The 21,774-nt window shown below is 40.6% G+C and overlaps 1 protein-coding gene across 1 annotated transcript in view; it reads right to left on the reverse strand.

Moving 5' to 3' along the window:
- The window catches only part of KIF4A (kinesin family member 4A), an 86,944-nt gene that overhangs the window by 42,307 nt on the left and 22,863 nt on the right, over nucleotides 1–21,774 (reverse strand). The window contains exons 8-13 of the mRNA XM_019647963.1: nucleotides 12,591–12,707; nucleotides 11,688–11,863; nucleotides 10,253–10,314; nucleotides 6,379–6,511; nucleotides 4,666–4,724; nucleotides 4,447–4,552 (exon numbers count right to left, since the gene is read on the reverse strand). Of these exons, the coding sequence (XP_019503508.1) occupies nucleotides 4,447–4,552; nucleotides 4,666–4,724; nucleotides 6,379–6,511; nucleotides 10,253–10,314; nucleotides 11,688–11,863; nucleotides 12,591–12,707 (653 nt within the window). The remainder of the gene's footprint in view (nucleotides 1–4,446; nucleotides 4,553–4,665; nucleotides 4,725–6,378; nucleotides 6,512–10,252; nucleotides 10,315–11,687; nucleotides 11,864–12,590; nucleotides 12,708–21,774) is intronic.

Below are 21,774 nucleotides of genomic sequence, written 5' to 3' on the forward strand. Positions count from 1 at the left end.
AGTTTACCAGTGGATTTGATACCACTTACTTCATTTTTTTCAAGATAAAAGAGCCCAGTTACAGTTGGCCTCTTTTGTAGTCATATACACTCCAAGAACCACATTTCCATTTTCCACCTCTCAGGAGTTTGTCTTCTTTATAAAGGTCGATTGTGCAGTCTATGCAAAGAAGATGGTCATGTGGCAACTGACATACTTATTGTGCTTTTCCTGCTTGGTCAGAGATCATTGGGCCAGACTGAAACACTCAGTCATTCCAACAGGCCAACCTCTAACCCACTTTAGAGACTCCACCCTTTCTTTTTATGTTTTTGCCACTAAATCTACTTCCATAATGTCCAGGCTTCGCCAGTTCTCATGGACACACCATACTAAAAACAGACATATCAAATAAAGGTGATGCAGCAGGAAAGTGAATAAAGGGTTATTTTTTATTTTTATTTTACAGTTGGTCAAGGTAGCAAGAGCCCACTCTATAAGAAAATAAATGCCACAGGCGTATACCCCAGAAAAGTGTCCTCATGAAGTCAGACACAGTGCAGCCTCCGTCCCTCTTAGACCTAAGAACTGAGCAGATGCCACTGTTCCAGGCAGTGGTTATTTGGAGGGGAAGGGCAGGCACTGATTCCCTCCCAGAGAAGGGCACCTTCCTTTCTTGGGCATTGGAACATCCACCTAGAAGGGAAATCTAAAAAAACTTACTAGCACTAATTTGTTTATAGGCCATCATATGTGCAAGCTCTGTTCTCCCCACTGAAATGCAGGCTTAATTTGGCAATTGCAACATGGATTACCACTTCCGTTTAAGTGACTGTGCACGGCCCTTGGAAGAAAGGATTATTTCCAGGAAGTTACACGATGAAGGGCATCATAGGTCATATAAAGAGCTACTGGCTCAATAGCAAGGAAAGAATTTAGGGTTAGCACATGGAGTCTCTGCAGCAGCCTGATGAAACATTACATAGTTGTTGAAATTTAATCTCAGTATCTTTAAGGTAAGGAGCAAAGAGGCCCTTAGTAAGTGCTGTTTGTAAAGCATTTCCCTTACTCTGCTCAGAAATCCTCAACTAGTGAGACTCAAAGAGAATTCAAAGGAAGCTCCAATGTTCCGACATCTTTTCTCATCATGCTTTACAGTGCCGGTGATCCTTGAAGGGCCGGACATATTACACCCTTATTTAAAAAAAAACAACAACAAAACAAAACCAGAGCACTTCAATATATTATAGGCTATTAGTTACCTTTCCTTCTCTCCCATGTTTTACGTTTCAGCAAATGGACTAGTTATAGGCCTATCCTAGATTAGTAGGGACTATAACACTGGCTTTCAGAGACTTTTTCTAGTACCTTCCAGGGGGTCAGGATCAACACAGATGGGTTAATCCTTAAAGAAGACATGTTGTTACTGTGGGTTTATCTTTTGGCCCAATGAAATTTCACAATGCTAAGGTTTCAGCTGTGGTGACTTGTTCTACATAATCCTAAATGTAAATATATAACAATAAGATTTATTTCAGTCTAATAGCCCCTTTCTCCTTCACTCTATGGCTACAACTGAGAACCTTTTGTAAGGTAAAAAATACATGATTTGCGAAGGTGACTGTCAGGGGAACAAGGCTAGGGTACATTGAGCTACATTACCCAGCAATCCCCTCCAAAACGAAATTTGTGCTTGCAGGCTGTAGGCAATATCATTAGTGGGCATGCAAAATGCTTTTTATGGAACTGGTCTTGGAGGAGGGAATAAAAACACACAAAAAATTGATTTTGTGGGAACTGAAAGGACTGCATGAATTTCCTCACAGGTAACTGTAGCAAGGAGGTTTGCTTGAATTATATTTTAAAGGAATAAATGGTACAGTGTAGCGCTTAAAGCCCCAGGAGGAAGATCTGAGAACAATGGTTGCCTTCATAACGGAACAGGGGGTGTTCACCCACCACTTAAAATGAAAATAGTTTTAATCTGGAATGAAGGGCATAAGCACTTACATTTTAAGCATTTTGCCTTCACTGTAGTGAGACTTAATAAAAGCCACAGGAGGTGTTGTTTTGTATTTCCAAAAAAAAAAAATGTAGCTGGGAGGGTCTCCAAACAATAGGTACGACAACTCTGATTCAGGAGTCCAGCAGGAGCCATGGGTAAAAGGGTCTATTCTGCCTCACTGTGACAATGGATGGAAGCTAGGGACTTGATCAGCTTGTGGCAGTCTTTAGCGCCCTCCCGCTGCATGTGCCAAGCGAATTTCAGTGGCAGACATAGCCACTGTACCGAGTTCCTCTGAGCCAGCCACCACTCGCCACTTCCTTTGTATACACGCCAGGCACCAGTCACAGGGCCAGTTGCTCACTGAGGACATGCCTTCTCTTATTTTATTAACATGGTTCTGTGAGTTTCCTTGTTCACCTTTCCCATGTGACTCGAAGCCCCAGAAACATCACATGTTTCAGCTACATTGAAGTAGAATTGTCGATGGTGAAACTGAACCTTGAGATAGCGGTTCTCTGGCAGGTATTCTGTATACCGTATTTGCCGGCGTATAAGACGACTTTTTGGCCCTGAAAAATATGCCTCCAAGTGGGGGGTCGTCTTATACGCCAGGTACACTTCAGATAGACTGCCCATAGTGCTTGCCCCGTGCCATAGTGGCCTCCCGATGCCCGCCCACTTCATTCCACATACCGTTCAGGCATCAGCAGCGCTGCTGGGTGTATGCTCGGCTGTTATGCGATTTTGCTGTTATGCGATTTTACCACACTCGCAAAATTGCACACAGCCGACCATATAACAAACTCTGTATTTTGAGTGGAAATGTTAGGGGGTCGTCTTATACGCCCAGTCGTCTTATACGCCGGCAAATACGGTACTTGTCATGTTCTAAACTTTCCCACTTGTGAGCCATGACCAACTCACAGGCTACAAGGCTTGCAAGAACAACTCTTGAAAATAACTGACAGTTATCGGGATGGGACTTCACAGATGTTCTTAAGCAAGAGCCATGAAAATGGTAACAGCCTTCCAGCAAAAGTTTCACCACAATTAACAACAAAATCTGCTACCTGAGCCAAACTGCAGGAAACCACCCGAGTCGAAGCAGGACTGGAACATGACAGGCGCTCCCTGAGTGCATCCGCTGGATAACACCTTTAATCCCAATTTCAGTCACTTATTCTCTTTGGATATTAATACAGTACTTAGCAAGGGTACATAGTGAGTGGCAGAAGTGGCATCAAACCAGGGTCTGCCTGGCTCTGGAACCCAGGTTCTCAATTACTGTGGCCTGTTTGCTGGATAAATGAACTGTCATCCTGAACTGCTCATGAAGTTTTGTGTAGTACTACTTATTTTACAACACTACTTTCTAGTCTTTTGGGGGTTTACTCATTTAATGTCTTGGAACTCGCCATCCCAACCCTTTCCCCCATCATACTATCCAGTATTATTTTCATTGACTCTTTGGAGTAAAATCTTGGTGTGACAAGTCTAGAAACACTGGGTAAGACCTGGGGTGGAGAATCGCTGTTTTGGTCAAATTAAAACCTCTGACCAAGAGCTAGGAATTACCACCAGGCATTTACATACATATGACTGGTTCCGAAAAACAGACAAGGGGGGAGAGATGGACCATAACTCCTTAACTAACCATGAGCCCTTAATATAACATGATTCCAATTAAAAAGTATATATGCCTCAGGACTAAGATACAGAAGGAACACCAACCACAGAAAGAGGTTTTTAGGGTTTCCTGCTGGAAAAAACAAATAACCCCCTCCCAAACCCACAACTACTCCATAGTTCTAAAAATAAATAAAAATGGGAACTCATAGCAGAATCATCCGAAGGAATTTATTACTGGTTATAAAGGAGAGCTCTGGTACTCACTGGTTGTTCTAAGCTATTTGTCAGAACCCAGCTTATTTTTTTTAAGTTGCAGAAAAGGACAGTTTATTAGAAGAAAAAATACATTTTAAAGAAACAGAAGCGGGCCCGAGCAGTAGTAGAGAATGGCTCAAGGGCCATTATTAGAAAAGAAAGTACACTCCAAAGAGTTTGGAGCAGGCCGAGCAAAAGGAAACTCAAAAGGCCAGAACCCAGCTTATTTAAAATCAGGGTATGGTACAAGGCCTCTTATTAAGTTAGCCTACACCGAAAGGACAGCAAATCAATGACTGGGGCTCGTGCTACCCAGGCAATTTTGCACTGTGGTGACACGGCTTCCAGTACTTGATTTTAGAATACTGAAATATTCATGTGTCATTGCATATGTAACCTATGAGTGATTTACCAAACTCATATTCAGATCCAGTCTAATGACCCATGATCTCTGTCCTCACACAGCTCACAGTCTGGTCATTTCAGCAAAAGGCACAGAATTAGACATGTTTATATGCACCAAGGAAAACAACTGAAAGCAATGTAGCTGTGGACACTGGCCATACTTGGCTTACCGATATCTGGGTGATCACTTGCTGCAGGTTACGAACTACCTCTACATTTTCTTTTAATTCCTGGTCTTCCAAAGTCTCCACTAGCTTTTGAAGATCCACTTTGCAGCTGCAAATTCAAGCAAAGGAACCCAAAGGTTAATCACAGTGCAAGGGCCAGGGGGTGCACGAGTAGATACCAAAGAGGTATAGTCAGTACCAAATATCTGGTAGGCAACTTACGCCGCATGCTGCCTGAGCTCTTCTAGCTTGGCATTCATCTTTTCATTCGCTTGTTCTGTCTGCAACAAAGACCCGTGAGATAATCAGTGGCCGCGCCTGACAGCATCACCTAATTATGCCCTCTCTCTGCTTCTACAGATGAAAACCTAGGTAGAGAGGCTACCTCCTTTGCTGTAATGGAAGATTTAGTGGGCTTTGGTTATTTAGTGAGAAATGTTGTTTTTTAACAGTCATGGAAATTAGCCTTTCAGTCAACATGAGTTACTAAAAATAGCACCCAAGCAGCTGGGTCTTATGCCACAAAGCTCAGACTATGGGTGGAGCGTGAAGCCTCAATTCCAGAGAACTTTGCAACTGGGGGAAAAAGCATTCCTTCCTGGCATGCTACCCCCTGCTGTTTGTAGAAAAGCCACTTACTTGAAACTGCCTCCCACACTATACTGTTCCCTGCCCCAGCATAAGGGCATTTTAAACATAAAAGGGCCTCGCACTGAGTATGAGCTGAGTTTTTTTCAAGTTACACCATCTCATGTGGTGGGCTAGTTTTAGCAAAAGAAAGCAAGAAAAGCGGGGAGGCACAAGCATGAAGGCAGAGAAGAAGAAATGGCAGAGGCAGCCACGTTTTGAGAACATTGATGGATAGTTTCCATTTTATTTCAACCACCATATCCGCAACATGCTAGATGCTGCAATAGATTTGGGAAGGACAAAAAATGTTGTGCTTATTATGAAGTTCTCATAGGACATCAAACGGTAAGCCTATGGGGCAGCCACTGTAAGAACCTTATAAAGGTCAGGTGGGTATGTGGCTAGAATAACAGGCACTGTCTGTTGTGTCTGCCACACTCACACACACCGCCTGTAGAGTGGCTTCAAAGGCATAGAATGCAGCACGGACGCAGAAAACTGCACATAAAAATCTCCTCAATCCCATTTCCCCCCTTCTGCTAGTGCCGGGCAGTCCAGTGGACAGAGGGTGTGGTCCCCTTTAAGGAAGTCCTGAAGCAGCTTGCCCTTCCTTGACTAGATAGCACGCTGACATGTGAAAGGGTATAAATTACAGATGTTCAGTTAGATTTTGGTGGAAACTTATTTTCGCTCTAGCAATAGTTGTGCTATCAAAGGCTGAGTTGTACTGACACTAGTGCAAAACCATTAGTGGCAGAGCCAGCACGCTGTCAGACAGGGAGTGGGAAACAGAACCGGTGTGATGGGCTACGTAGTGATCCACTGTCTGGAAATGAACCATACGTGAAAGGAGTGAAAATTAATTTACCATCAGTTCTGTCTCACCATGGCAGCTTGTAGGATGGGATTGAAATGTGACAATGGTAGGGGAAGGGAGAGAAACGGAAATCTTATTGAGGGGACAGTCACTTGGTATTCTGGATAAAGATCAGGCAGGACCTACGGTGACCCAGGGACCCGGCTCTTTCCTCTCTGGTGTTTTAGAACAAATGTCTTTCAAAATGGGATTCCTGTAGACTCTTTGTGGTGGATACATTGGTGTTCACTGTATAATTCTTTTAACTTTTCTGTATGTTTGAACATAAGGCCACGTAGTTACCTCAAGTGGCTCCGTGGGGGATATAGTAATACTTACCCACCTCTTTCCACATAACTGGTCTCTCGTAATGAGAGGCATGTTAGATATTTCAGAAACTAAAAGTAGTAAATGTCCAGGTTGCTAGTGGCTTGGTCTTGGGGCCTCACCAGAATGATCCTCTCCAACATCTGGGCTGTCTGACCAGCTGCCTCGCTCAGACCACGGCTGAGTTTTTCATTCTCCTCTATCAGGGACTGGTTCTTCTCCATCAAAGACTGGAGGTTCTGCGATGGTTCCACACTAAAACAAAGAGAGTAACAGATTAGAAAACAGTACCTGACTGACCACACCTATATCAAAAGTCAATGAAAATACATCCCATGGGACTTGTGGGTAGGGGCGTGGTTTAAGAGTTTCCCTCAAAGTCTAAGTTAGAGGAATAAAATCAATAACGTTATAAAGATTTTGTAGGGGGTCAGATGGGCACTTGTCTTATTAGGGAGACCATTTCATGGATGGTGTACATTCCTGACCATTGCCCTGTACACCTGCAGCCGAAGCTGAATAATATGAAACGTCAAATATACATATATATATATATATATATAAATATATACATATATATATATATATATATATATATATATAGTCATGGGTTGTGAAGTACAGCATAGGGAATACAGTCAATAGAATTGTAGCAGCTATATACGATGTCAGAGGGGTAGAAGATTGGGTGAGGTGGTTATCACTTTGTGAGGGTGTAAATGTCTATTACATTGTTTTGTAAAAAAAAAATTAAAAGGTAAAAATTACCTCCAAAGTCTAGAAAAAGTATGTCTATCCCAATGTAATCTCCTAGTCCAGTAGTATATTGGATGAATAAGAAACAAATGCCTGAAACACTTTAATTATTTGGAGGAAGGTAATAATAATTCAGGGCCACATATGTTTGCAACAGAAACGACTAACCTTTACCCTTGGCTCTTGCTTTAGGATTTTTCTATTTGTACCATGGAGGGAAGATAACTGTAGGTAGGACGCATGCTCTCTCTTCGTCCCACTCTCAATCCGTCATTAAAAAATAGGGATGTAGGGAAAGAAAATGTACGGAGGAGGCAGAAGGACACTGCTCAGGGTCTACATTTAACCTCTTCAACTAAGTCAATTACCTATTTACTGTGAAATTTAGGGAAATGGCATTTAAGAAGTCAGCTGAAATGATGACCTGTGGCCACTAAGAGTGCATTTCACAATTGTCCACAAATAAGTGCTACCTTCTCAAAACTTGCCTTCCTTGAAACTGATGACGCATAGCCTCCTGTTCATTTGTCTATCAATTTTAAAGAGTTTATAGTGGGTGGTGGCAACAATGCTGTCCATTTCAAATAGGAGTGGGAGGGACAGAAATGGCTTGAAGGGTACATATAGATATGAACCCTTGGAATTTGTGCAGATTACTTGACAACAGTTCCAGACCAACGGAGCAGACCGATAAGAAGTACAGTTTTTTTGTTTTGTTTTAAATCTGCTGGGATTAATTGCTCAGAAGACTGGAAATTAGGACTGGTGGGAAAAAATCAGAATAAATATGAAGATTTGATCTGAAGGAGACTGAAGGGAAAAATGAATGGATGTTAAGGCTACATACAATAAAGAGAAAAAAAGACAGGAAACAGCTGTTGTCAATCTCAGTAAAGGACAGAAAAGGATTTCAGGAACAGATGCCCTCTCACCCAGCTTAAAGCCTCCATGAATTCTTATGGAAGATCTTAGCATGCTCTTTATCAAAAGGTTCATAGCTAGGCACACCATAAGGTCTCATATCACACCGCTGAGAATTTACTAAGGCTCTTATGATGGAACGTTCAATAAAAAGGTGCATTATAAAGATAAACTATCAGTAAATTTAGTGTTATTTTAGATGGCTCTGATAGTTCCTTGTTTCCTTATTGTTATTAAACTGAAAACTTCCATGCATCGTTCATGAAAGTTGACAAGCTCCAAAGTCATGATACTTTTTATTAAAATATAGTTGACATACAACATTATATTGGTTTCAGGTATACAACATAGTGCTTTGATATTTATATAGTTTATGAAATGATCACCACGATAAGTCTAGAAACCATCTGTCACCATACAAGATTACGACATTATTGACTATATTCCCTTTACTGTACATTATATTCCTGTGACTTATTTATTTTATATGTGAAAGTTTTTACTTCTTAATCCCCTTCACCCTTTGTGCCCATCCCATCACCCCCCATCCCCCTAAAGTAATAATACTTTTAACTCTATAACTTCTTCCCATAAAAATTTCCAAGGTTTCTCTAAATGGGGAAAAATACAATGGAAAACCAGTGTTTCCTCTTTCACATGCTATGTAATTGCCAATGCTAGAAATTTCACTTAGCTGAGCATGTGCAAATTGACAAACACTTGCAGAAAATCAATACAAAAGCTTTAATGAAACACATTAAAAAAGAAAAACATATAATCCAAAGACAAAAAAAAATCAGGTATGTAAAGTGTACATTTTGTAAAAAGCCTCATGAAATGTCTCTAAAAATATAAACATACATTTTTGAGAAAAGAAGTAGCATCTTTATTTCTCTGTAAAACATAAACAATTGAGTTCAATTGCTTCATTAACCGTTTCTTAGACTCTATTACTTTTGCAGCTGAAACCATACCCTGTAGTATATTGTAGGTAGCTGGAAGTCTGGAATGCCTTTCAATAGCCTTGTACTACGTGAAACAGGTCTGTGCTCAACTGAAGGCAAGGAAGATGGGCCAACTTTCTTTATCCAACATTCTTAAAATATCATCAGGAAGCCATGATTAAATTACCCAAAGAGGAAGAGTTACAAAGAGAAGGGTGATCATCTCTGAGTGACAAAATTATGGCAATTTTTCAGATTTTTACAATACTTACCTAGTAAATGTCCTCAAGAGGCAATGTATCACTTGTATAATCAGAAAAAAATGACTATGAGTTATTGAAAAGGATATTAAAAGAAGATAGGCTCACATCATATACAAGAATAAACTCCCAATGAAAAGTGCAACATCAAAAATAAAACCAACATAAGGACTAGAAGAAAACATGGGCAAATCCCTCTTTAACCTTGGTGCAGGGAAAGGCTTTCTAACTACAAATCAAAATACAGAAGCCACATAAAGAGTGCAGCCACTTTGGAAAACAGTTTGGCAGTTTCTTAAAACGTTAAACATACAACCCAGCAATTCCACTTCCAGGTATCTACCCAATAAAAAACATGTCCTACAGTGTAAAATAAATAAATAAATAAATAAAACGAGGAAAAACCCCGAAACGTATGTCCATACAAAAACTTGCAAGTGAATATACATAGCAGCATAATTCACAATAGCCAAAATGTTGAAACAACCCAAAAGTCCATCAACTGGTGAATGGATAGACAAAATGTGGTTTGGGCAGACAATGACATGCTACTCAGAAACAAAAAGAAATGAAGTACAGGTACATGCTACAACATGGATGAATCTCAAAAAACATTACTGGTGAAAGAAGCCAGACACAAAGTCTGCATACTGTCTGATTCCATGTATATGACTTGTCGGCAATGGGCACACCTCTAGAGACAGAAAGCAGATTAGTGGTTGCCTGGGGCTCAGAGTGGGAATAGGAGTGATTGCAAATGGCACGAAGGATCTTTTTGGGGTGATGGAAATGTTCTAAAATTGGATTGTGGTGATAGTTGTACAACTCTGTACATTTACTAAACATCAAATAAATAAGTGGGGGAGAAGAGACACGTCTTTCTCAGAGTAGAATTCTAGTTCATACGCTTCTGGGGGGCAGAACCCATGTTTTCCTCATTACATCAGGCTGCCTCAACGCTAACTAGCTAAGTCCTGAACAGTCAGCAAGTTTGGTAAGATTCCCTAGCTTGACACCAAGGGCTACCAGGAACTTTAGTGCATCAGGGGAAAATAACTGTGACAAGAAATGGCCTCTGGTGGAATATACATTTAAAATTAACCTATGAATCTTACTTTATAGATCCAGGCAATGTACCTCCATGGGCTTGCAGCAACAAGACCTGTAGCTGTTGCACCTGAGAAATGCAAATACAAATAGTCACCAATCAAAAGCTACTTCTCCCTTTATCAGTGAAATTACCAGGACTACCAGAACTCGTTAGTTACCAGAACTAACTAGGGATACTTGACTCAATACCTATGAAATCGAAGGCATAGTTTAGTTATTACAGAAAGCATCAGGGTTGAGGATTCATCGATAAAAGGACAATGAGCATTACATGAATAACTAGTACTTTGATGATGAATTGTCCTGTTCACCTAAGTATTTTAATGACTTTTTATTGAGCATCTATTTAAAAAAATCAAACTCATCCCTGGGCTCGGCAATGTAGGGGGAATGTGAGAAGTGGCTTTTCCTTCTATTTTTCTAGCTGATCTTGTAAGGTTTTTCTTGGTTCATCTTTGCTCCAAGAGACCCCTTATTAACCAGTCCCTATTCTAAATTTCAGTCTCTCCGAACTGGTTCTTTCATGTGTTCAAGTCTCTTCCATATTTTAAAAACAAACAGACCCACCTCTCTTGACCCTTGACTACCTACCTCTTGTGTTCCTTCATCTTGCCTTCTCGAAAGAAGAGCTTATCAGCTTTCTCCACTTCCTCATCTAGCATTCACTGTCCATCTAACCACATTCTGCTCCTTAGCAGCTCTACTTAGATGGCCCCAAGCTCTTCAAATTCAAAATGCCCTAAACTGAATTTTATCGTTTCCATTTTTCGACCTGACCCTGTTTTTCCTCTTGTATTCCCTGACTCAGTGACTGCTACTAACATTTATTCAGTTATCCAAGCAAGAAACCTGGGAATCAACCTTGATGCTCCTCACCCACCTTTCCACATCAAATTTGTTACCCAGTGAGCCCTATACATTCTACTTCCTGGTCTCCCCCCAGTTCATCCCATTCTCTTCATCTCGGTTGCTATCTTTAGTCCAAGCCACAGTCCTCACCTGGGTTATTACAACAGCCTCACTTATTTTCCTATTTCTAGTCATGCCCACTTTTAATCCATTTTCTTTATACTTGCTAGAGTGATCTCCCTAAAACATTTCACCATGTCACTCTCTTACTGAAAATCTTTCAATGGCTCCCCATAGCTTTTGGGTTGAATTCCAAATTCTTTGACAAGTCATATGAGAACCTTCAGGATCTGATTCCTGCCTACCTCTCTTGCTTCATCTCTCACTGTGCACTTCTTCATCAGTGAAATCTCCAATGCTACACCCCAATCTTAAATATGTTACCAAACATGTTAATAGGAGCTACTTTCAGATTTCCCCACACTAACATAATGCTTAACTAACATCTGTAAACTTCTGGTAGAGAAGCTGAGAAACAGAAGCGCCATCATCCCACTCACGTTCTTTGAATTGCGCTCATCAAAAGTATACCTGTTGCTTCAGATGACTGAGTTCAGCTGTCCGAGGATCAATATTAACAATAGGTTTGTTCTTGATTTTTCTTGCTCTGTCAGCATAGCGAAGGGTATTTAATGTTTCCTCTAGATTGGAGTCAGCAGGACTCACACAAGCTATCATAAGAGTATGGCTATTACCTCCTAGAGAATCTGAAAAAGAACAATGGGAGGAAATGAAATAAAACACATAGGACGCAAGCAGAGATGTCTACGTGGGCCGCTGACTTCAAAGTCAGAGCTGTAAGAAAAAAAAATTCTTGACTTTCTACCAATTTCCTACTTGTGACAATATAAAAACACAAAGATATCTAACGTGTTAAATAATAGTTGAGAATCCTACTGGAGCTGTAAGAAAAAAAAATCTTGACTTTCTACCAATTTCCTACTTGTGACAATATAAAAACACTAAGAGTTCTAACGTGTAAAATAATAGTTGAGACTCCTACTGCATGTGTCATTCTTGAGAAAGGCTGATTGCAGCAGTTCATCAGGTTAAAAGAACTGGGGCCAGGCCCAGGTAAGTTCCCAGCCACTATTGGGATTCAACATTGCTAGGATGCCCTCTCTAGGTAGATTTTAACTCTTCAGGGAATTCTGCTTCTCAGTATTAAGTAATAAAGAAACAGTAACCAAGTTCATTTTCAGGTACAAAGTACTAAGTACAGTTGGCATTCTACAGATTGCTTGGCTCTCAAAGCCATATATAAAGACGTCTTTCCATTGTCTTAGAAGCCTGCTTGCCAACAGGTCTCTCTCCTATTTATCATTTAGACAGCTCTATATGTGATAGTCCAAAAATCTGGCTTTTTACCTGTTCCATTTTCGCTTTCTCAGCACTATCATTCTGAGTCACTCGCTCTTATATTTAGAGGCTTACCTTGAAGCAGTCGAGTCAACTTGGAATCTCTGTAGGGCACAAAGCCACCCTTTTTGTCATCTCCGAGAGCACTGATTACATTTCCCAAGCATAGGAGGCCTCGGTTAATATTAATACCTAATAGCAGGAAACACAATTTAAATTGCTTGGTAAAGCATCTAACATATTACATCCATTTATCCCAAAATAGGTAAAAGAAATAAAGACCCCATAGAAATATTCAGTCATCAATCTCAAGGAAACTGCTTGATCCTGTTCACTTTTCTGAGAGTGACTCTTTAAGTAAAGTTCAAAGGACAAAGATCCAAATGTTCGATTACACAATTGAGTCTGTTGGCACTTCCCGGAATTTTCCCATGCAAACAAAGCAGACAGATAGATAACTATCACTATGTCAACAACCATTTGCATAGTTATTTACATTTTATATCAATTATCACTCTTAAGCCTTAAATTAATGCTGTGAAATTACATGAACAGCATTTTTTATCATCTAATCGTCATTACTAAAGTGTCTGCAGAGGGGCAATAATGATGATGAAAGTGACAAGAACAGCTAAGTTTATAGAGTGTTTCCTATAAGCCAGACACTGATGTAGGTATTCTATGCATAGTAGCTCATTTAATCCTCACGATAGAGTCCTATAAAGTATGGATAAAGTAGGATTATCTCTGATATGAGAGTGGAGGCACAAAGAGTAGTTAGGCAACTGTCTAAGGTCACACAGCTAATAAGTGGCAGAGCCAGGATTCCATTGGAGGCATCCTGGCTCCAAAGCCCATGGTCTTAATCTGTATGCTCTAGGGAAATGAGCCAAGCTGCTCACTTAGAGGCACCAGATACCTTGGAAAGAGGAGCGAGTTGAGGTTAAGAAGAGGGCATTGGTAGAAAATGTATATAAAGAACTCTGGAACTCTCAAGTCTCCCCCTAGAGCCATGCAACTACTGTGTCCCCATTCTCAATCATTCCCAGTCTACCTAATGGGAGAGTCTTTCCAATAGCCATCCATTAAATGCTGGTATTCGATAGACTCATAGGTACAGAGAGAAACTGATGGTTACCAGATAGGAGGGGGGTTGGCGGCTGGCTGAGAAAAGCGTAGGGACTAGGCAGTGCAAATTGGTAGTTACAAAATAGTCAAGGGGATGTGAAATACAGTACGGAGAATATAGTTAATAATGTTGTCAAAACTATGTATAGTGCCCGGTGGGTACTAGACTAATCGGGGGATCAATTCATAAGTTATGTAAATGTCTAACCACTGTGCTGTACACCTGAAACTAATATAAAATAATATTGAATGTCACCTATAATTAAAAAAATATACAGTTGCGCTATGTAAAGTACAGTGTAGGGAATATAGTCAGTGGTATTGTAATAAGTATGTGCGGTGTCAGAGGGGTAGTAGGCTTGCTGGGGTGATCACATGTGAGGGGTGTAAATGTCTAATCCATTACATTATTTTGTACACCTGAAACTAATAAAAAGTGTTGGTATTCTCTTGGGACTGTCTTATGCTCTTTTCTTACTATGTATACTCTCCCTGTGTTATCTCATCCACGCCTAGAATTCCAATAAATACCTATATTAATGATTCCCTAAATGTGCAGCTCCAAACCAGACTGCTTGCCTATTGTCCAAAGCTTTATTTCGGCTGCCTGCGGAATAACCTCCACTGGCCTGTGCCCACATGGCACTGCATACAAATATTCAACAAAACAGAATTCATCTTTCTGTGCAAACCTATTTCACTTCCAGCACTGTTCCTTTTCATTGTCTCACCATCTAACCAGTCACCCAACAAACAGCAAACCTGAGACATCCTGGACGCTCCCTTTTTCTCACTCCACATACTTGTCTTCATTGAACACTTAGTGAATATGTACAATGTTATAGGCACTCTGCTAGGTATTAGAAGTACAAAGAGTAAGCAACAATCCCTACTCTTAAGGAGTTCACAGTCCACAGGGAGACACAGACAGACACAAAAACAAGTAATTGCAAATATGATGCTAAAGGAATAGGTATGCATAACAAAACTGGCTTCTCATAGGAGGGAGTGGTAAAATTTGCCTGGGAAGGTAGAAGAAGGCTTCAGAGGAGAATTGAAAATTTGGGCTGAATTGTGAAGGATGACTAGGACAATGCTGATGGAGGAGGTAGGGGTAGGAAAGAAGAATGTAAGGACATTCCAGGCAGGAGAAGTAGCAGATGTCAAGGCCCATGTTTATGAGAGGGCATTTGACATTTCGGAAGTATGGTAGTTAAATATGAATACAGTGCAACTTGTGAGATGGAGAGTGACCAACAGTGAGGCTAGAGGACAGCTAGGGACGGGTCATAAAGGACATGACAGCTATATCTTGCTCAGGTTTTTGTATTTATCCTGTAGGGCAGTGGTTTTCAACTGTGTCCCTCAGAACCTTAGGGACACTTCAGGGAACCACAGAGATGCTGCAGAGTTTCTGCAATTGTAATTTGGAATTTTAAAAAGTTTTTTTTTTACTGTGGTAAAAAAACACATCACATAAAAGCTACCATTCTCACCATTTTTAAGTGTAAAGTTCAGTGGCCTTAAGTACATTTACATTGTTGTGTGGCCATCACCACTATTTAAAACTATTTTAAATTTTTTAAAAATTTAACTATTTTTAAAACTGCATTTAAAAGGTTCACTCCAATAGGCTCTATGCCAAATCTTAACACCCTGGAGTCTGCCAACACATTCATTACCTTGTGCAGGAAGGCTCATTAATTATTCTGCAGTCTTTAAAAAACTTCTATTTTTTGTGCATATATTTGAATATTTTGTAAATGTGTAATTTAAGGTTGTGGCTTTTCACTAGGCCTTTCCCAGTTCACATGTGCACTCACGGAAAATTGTCCACGTAATGATATCACTGTAGCCCATGAACTTGGACTAAAACACCAGACACAAGCAGTTACTCCATTCATGTGCTCATCACTGCACCACAGTCAGCTGTGAAGTATCAAGTGAAGATGGAACACAACATGTGAAGATGACATGGGATGAAAGATGGTTCCACCATCTAAGGTCTCCTAATGGATGAGGAGCTAAAGAAGATATGGTATATATATTATCCAGACATCAAAAAGAAGACAGTCCTGCCTTTTGTGACATAGCTGGACCTTGAGGGCATTATGCTAAGTGAAATGAGTCAGAGGATAAAAACAAATACTGTATGTTCTCACTTATACATGGAATCGAAAAAAGCTAAACACATAGAAAGAGAGTAGAATGGTGGCTGCCATAGGGTGAGGCGGGGTGGGGGGGTGGGGAATGGCAGAGCTGTTGATCAAGGAGGACAAACTTCCAGCTATTAGATGAATAAACTCTGGGGATCTTATGTACAGCATGGACTTTAATGAACATTACTGTATTATACCCGTATATGATAGTTGTTAAGAGAGCACCTCTTAAATGTTCATCACACATGCAAAAAAATGGTAGTTATGTGAATGGGTGGAGGTGGCAAGTAGCCTTTTTGTGGCAATCATTTAGCAATATACACATGTATCAAATCATCAGCTGTACACCTTAAACCTACATATGTTATATGTCAGTAATATCTCCGTAAAGATGGAAAAAAGGTTAAGTGAGGCAGTGCGCATGAAACTTAGCCAATGACACTAAAAAAAAAGATGGCTTCAGTGCTTCTTGTAAGCCTTGCGAGTGTTGTGTCAGACTTTCACAGTTATTACACCACACAAGTTAGGAAAGATATTGTTAGAGATCCAATTTTGGATTTAAATGTTCTATCATTCCTCATTGAAGCTCCAGGATCAGTTTAATAATTGAAGAGAATCCTGAGATTGTAAAGCAGGCTGTTAAAACATGTTTATAATTCGCAAGTATGTATCAGTGTGAATTAGCATTTTCTTGAAAACATGTCACCAGAACAAATGGTAGGAAAAATTAGAGGCAAAAACCTTAATTATAATTGTAACTCTCATCTAGAATCCCTGTCATGCCATACATTAAGAATCAAGAATGTTCACTGGAGCCTAGTTTGGAATAGCAGAAGCCTGGAACCAACTTAAATGTTTATCGATAGGGCAATGTCATAATAAATACAACGGCATATCTCTACAATATATAGACATCACAAAGAACACAGCAGATACATATAAGCTAATATGGGACAATCTCCAATATATATCATTTAGTGGGAAAAATAAAGGGCAGAGTAGAACAGAGTACATAGTATGCTTCCATTTGTATAGAAAGAGAATATTTAGAGATGTGGACTGGGAATTTGGGGAAAGAGAAAAAAATTACCTTTCATTATACTGCATTAAAAAAACTTTTTATGTTGAAATAATTATAAATTCACAGGAAGTTGCAGAAAAAAGTATGGAAAGGTCTTGTGCACTTTCACCCAGCCTCCCCCAACGGTAACATCTTGCATAATAACTACAGTACAGTATCAAACCCGGGAAATAAACACTGGCATGATCCCCAAAGCGGATTCCCGTGTCACGTGTGTGTGTGTGTGTGTGCATGTAGTTGTATGCCCTTTTATCACAGGCAAAACTTCATGTAAACATCACCAAAATCCAGATACAGAACTGCCCTGTCAGCCTATTCAGGCACGCCTACCCCGTCACCCCCAATCCCTAACCCCTGGCAACTATTAACTTGTTCTCCCCTATGATTTTGTTGCTTCGACAATGTATAAATGGCACCATGCAATCGTGATACTGGCCTGTTTTTCCATGCAGCCTAATAATAATAATAATAATCCCTCCAAGTTGCTGTCTGCATCAATAGCTCATTCCTTTCACTGCTGAATATTATCACCTGGCATGCATGGATGTTGCACAGTGTGCTTAACCATTCACCTGCTGATGGATATTTCAGTTGTTTCCAGTTTGGGGTTATTACAAACAGAGCAGCTGTGAGCACTGCTGTACAGGGTTTGGAGTGAAGGCATGGCTTCCCTGGGGAAAATGCCCAGTAGTGCAGCCCTGTATCGTATGGTGAGCACACATTCACTTTTAGAAGAGAACTACTGGACCATTTTCTAGAGCAGCCTACCTTTCTACATTCCCAACAGCAATGTAGGAGTGACCCAGTGTCTCCACATTCTTGCCAGCATTTGGTATTGTCGCCATGTTTTCTTTGAGCTATTCTGAAAAGTGTGCAGTGATAGATAGCTCATTGTGGTTTCCATCTGCATTTCCTTAATGACTAAGGATATAAAGCTTCTTGTCATGGGCTTATTGCCATCTGTGTATCCTCTTCATGAAGTGTCTGGTCATGTCTTCTGCCCGTTTTCTAGTTGGACTGATTTTTAGCACTGAGTTTTGAGAGTTCTTCATATATTCTAGATACGAGTCTTTTGTGGAATGCATCGCATTTTTATCATGGAAAATGTTATTATATGCAAGTTAATATAAAGAAAGAAATTGAGATCATGAAAATAGCTATAATGTTCTTACTATTTAAAGATTGACTTACTCATTGTTATAAATTTGAACTTATAAATTTATGTGAATTTAAAATCTTTTTAAAAATGTATTTCAACTGTTAGAATCTGTTATAAGATTTCATTTAAAAAGTTCCTCTGCTTTAAAAGGCAGATTAAAAACATCTGTTATAGACGATGGAAACAAATGAAAGGTTTTAAAGAGTAGGTAAACATGATCAAGTTTGGATTTGAGAAATATTATAGTTGGAAGGTAGATTTAGGAGTAAAAAACTGGTGTTGAAGAGATCCATGAGGAGATTTACAGCTGTTATTTTAACAGTTCAGGTGAGAGATCTCTAAGGACTGGAACGATGAAAAAGGTATTTAAAACATAAAAATAACATGGCCAAGTGACCGCCTGGATGTGAGAGGTGAGAAAGAAAGAGAATGAACACATTACGTGCTCACATTCCAGAAATAAGCCAATATTCACTCACCCGACCAGTCAACAGTTATTGAACAGCTATTGTGTGCCTGGCACAGTGCTTGGCACAAGGGCAGGGAAAGAAGAACTGGTCTCTACCTTCAAGGAACTCAAAGTCTCCTGGGAAAAACAGACAAGTAAATACTTACAACAAAAGGGAGTATGCTGTGAGACTTGGCAGGGTGGCAATTGCCTGGGAGGGGAGGTAATCCTTATCATAATAGGGCTTTGAGCCACATAGGCTTTTAGGTAAATGCATGTGTCAAAACCCAGCTAATATACACTCAAATTTTGTGTTTTTCCTTTAAAATTTTACATTTAAAAATCTAAAACAAACATTAAACCCCAGTTAATAATATGTAAGCTCAAGTATTTAGATGTAAGTGTACCGATGTATGCAACTTACTTTAAAATGCATTTTCAAAAAGGATCTGGATTAATGAGTGGCTAGACAGACAGATATGTAATACAGCAAATATAGTAATATGTTAATGGTGGAATCCAGATACTAGGTATAGGAGTATTCCTGTAAAATCTTTCAACTTTGCTGTATCTTTGAAAAAACTCATAATAAAATGTTACGAAAGAAGACTATGGAGCATCAATTGATGGAAAGACTTTGACCCAAAAGCAGAGGTTTCATAGGCGGCTGACATCTGAATTATAAATTGAAACCTTAGTAAGAACTTTCAATTGACTGCTGTCTTGGGGAGTCAGCCAGGTAAGGAGATGACGGTAATACAGAGTTGAGGTCCTGTTAGCATAGGAAGGAGGTAAGTACTAGTGGGGTTGGGGGAGGAATTGGAGGTGGTCAAAGAAAGTTTCCTCAAGGGGATGAAATCAGAGCTGAGAGCTGAAGGGCAAGCTAGGATGAGCCTCGTGAAGACAGACAGGAGGCATTTCCGGCAGAGGAGCACAATGTACAGAGACGCAGACAAGAGAGAACTCTGCACCGTTAGTATGGCAGAACAGTACGAGGAAGGGTTGGGGAGAGGGGAAGCTAGGCGTCTAGGCAGGGCTGGAGCGCAGAGGCCATGCTAAGCGCTGCGGTACAAGCTGAGGAGCTCCCATTTAGAAAGGACCTTGGCTGCTGGTTCGAGATGACTGGAAAGGGTGCCCGACTGAAGGGTGACCTCAACCGGAAAGCTTGCTATAAGCTAAGAAATGATGAAGGCCTGAATGAAGGTAGTGGTAGTAGGGTTAAAGAAAAGAAAGTGATGTTAGAGATGAGTTGAGTGAGGCTGACAGGCCTTGGTGACTGATGGGATTGGAAGAAGAAGCCAGAGTGAAGGAGCGTGGACTGATGCCCTGGTTTCTGGTGGGGGCTTCTGGGGGGATGTTGGTACTATTTCCTGCAGTTGCTAGAGGGACCGGGAGAGACGAGCAGTTCAGTTTTAGATACATGGCATGGGAGGTGCCTGTGGGTCATTCCTGAGATGCCCCATGTGCAACGACACTGATAGGCTGAAATGTAGATGCGACACATAGGCTGGAGGTAGAGGCTTGGCACCAGCAGCAGATAGGTAGCAGCTAAAAGCATCTGTGTGTGGAGGAGGCAAGGTGACGGGCTGAAGAGTGGCAGAGAAAAAGAAAATCCCAGGCCAGAACCTGGGCTGTTGCCGGTGTGGGTGGGTGAGAAAAGAGGAGGCTGAGAAACAGTCCTCAGAAAAGTCAGAGGAAACCCAGGAATCCTGTAGTTTGTGGGGAAATGGTGGGAGCTAAAACTGGAAATATAGGGGGGCCAGAAAATGGCCATTTGGCCCCCTGACACTATACCTTCAGAGGCGAAAAACTACACTGGAAGATGCTATGGTTACAAAGGGCAACAACAAAAGCACCAAACTTAAGGTGGACTTTGAAAGATGGCTATGTCGTAGATAGTGAGAGGGGGTAGGCAAACAGATGCATTCTGGGAGAGAAGAGATGGCTGTACTGCAAGCGCACAGAAGGCCGGATGTAGGGCTGCAGTGAGAGTGGGCAGGAAAGCTGTGACAGGAAGCTGAAGAGCTGGGCTGGACCAGGGTACAAACGGTCTGGAAGGCATGGTTTCATCCTGCAAGGAGTGATGTGTCACTGCGTTTCCAATCAGGGGTGGTACCATGTACAAAGGAGTATTCTGAGCAGATTAACGGAGCTCTGTTATTTAGAATGTGATGCCTCCAAGGAGCCAAAGTATTCGTAGCCTCTTGACCAGGTGTGCAGGGTGAAGGCATGGGCTTTGTACGGGCAGCAGGATGACACTGGAAGTGGGTGCGTCTCCACAGTATTGCTAAGGAAGAACCAACAGCAGGTGGTGCGTACTTATTCCCAATCGAGGAGATCATGCTGGGTGCAGTAATTAGCACAGTGCAGCAGGAAGAAGAAAAAGCGAGAGACTGAAAAGGAATCGTCTGAGTTAGGAAAAGAACTAGGAGAGTGAGGATTTACAAACCAGGGGAAGAGCTTCAAGAAGGCTATGCTCATGTCAGTGCCACAGAGTGCTCAGAAAAGACGGGCACTGAGAAGAGCCAATTTGTTTTGATAATAAAGGCAGACTGGTTTTGGCATGGTGGGTGAAGACAGACTACCAAGAGGGTGAATCAATCAGTTCCCGCATCCCAAATCAATGCGAAGCGATAAATTTTGCTTCCATCCACCAAAAACAATGTTAGAGTACAAAATTTAAAAAGATTCTATTGGTCCTGTTTACATGGATTTGTTCAGTTTCTGAAAATTCAGCAAGCTATTCACTTATATGTACTTTTCTGTTTGTACATTACACTTGCAGCAAAAGATTTTAAAACATTACTTACAATACTGTTAAAGTACAAGTTACCTAAGAATAGAACAAAAGATGTATAAGACTTCTACAGGGAAAACGATGGAGAAATACCAAAGAAGTCCTAAATAAATGGGGATACAAGCTCTGTATATAGATTTGGAACTTAATTTGAATTAATAGTGCCCAGAAATAGACCAATGCATATTGGGCACTTCATATATGACAGAAGTGGCATCGCTCATCAGTGGAGGAAAGGATGGACTTTTAAATAAACAGTGCTGGGACAAATGGGAATTTATACGGAAAACAAAATTGGACCCGTACATCATACCACATACAGAAAACCGTTCTAGGTGGATTAAGACCTAAATGTGAAAGGCTCAATTATGAAGCTGCTGTTAGATAACATAGAAGAATATCTTCAAGACCTGGGGTACAGAAGGGTTTCTTTTTTTTTTAATGATTCCTTAAACAAGACAAAAAAATAAAAGAATCATAAATGAAA

This window comes from Hipposideros armiger, unplaced genomic scaffold (genome assembly GCF_001890085.2).
Source record: "Hipposideros armiger isolate ML-2016 unplaced genomic scaffold, ASM189008v1 scaffold_119, whole genome shotgun sequence".
NCBI lineage: Eukaryota > Metazoa > Chordata > Mammalia > Chiroptera > Hipposideridae > Hipposideros > Hipposideros armiger.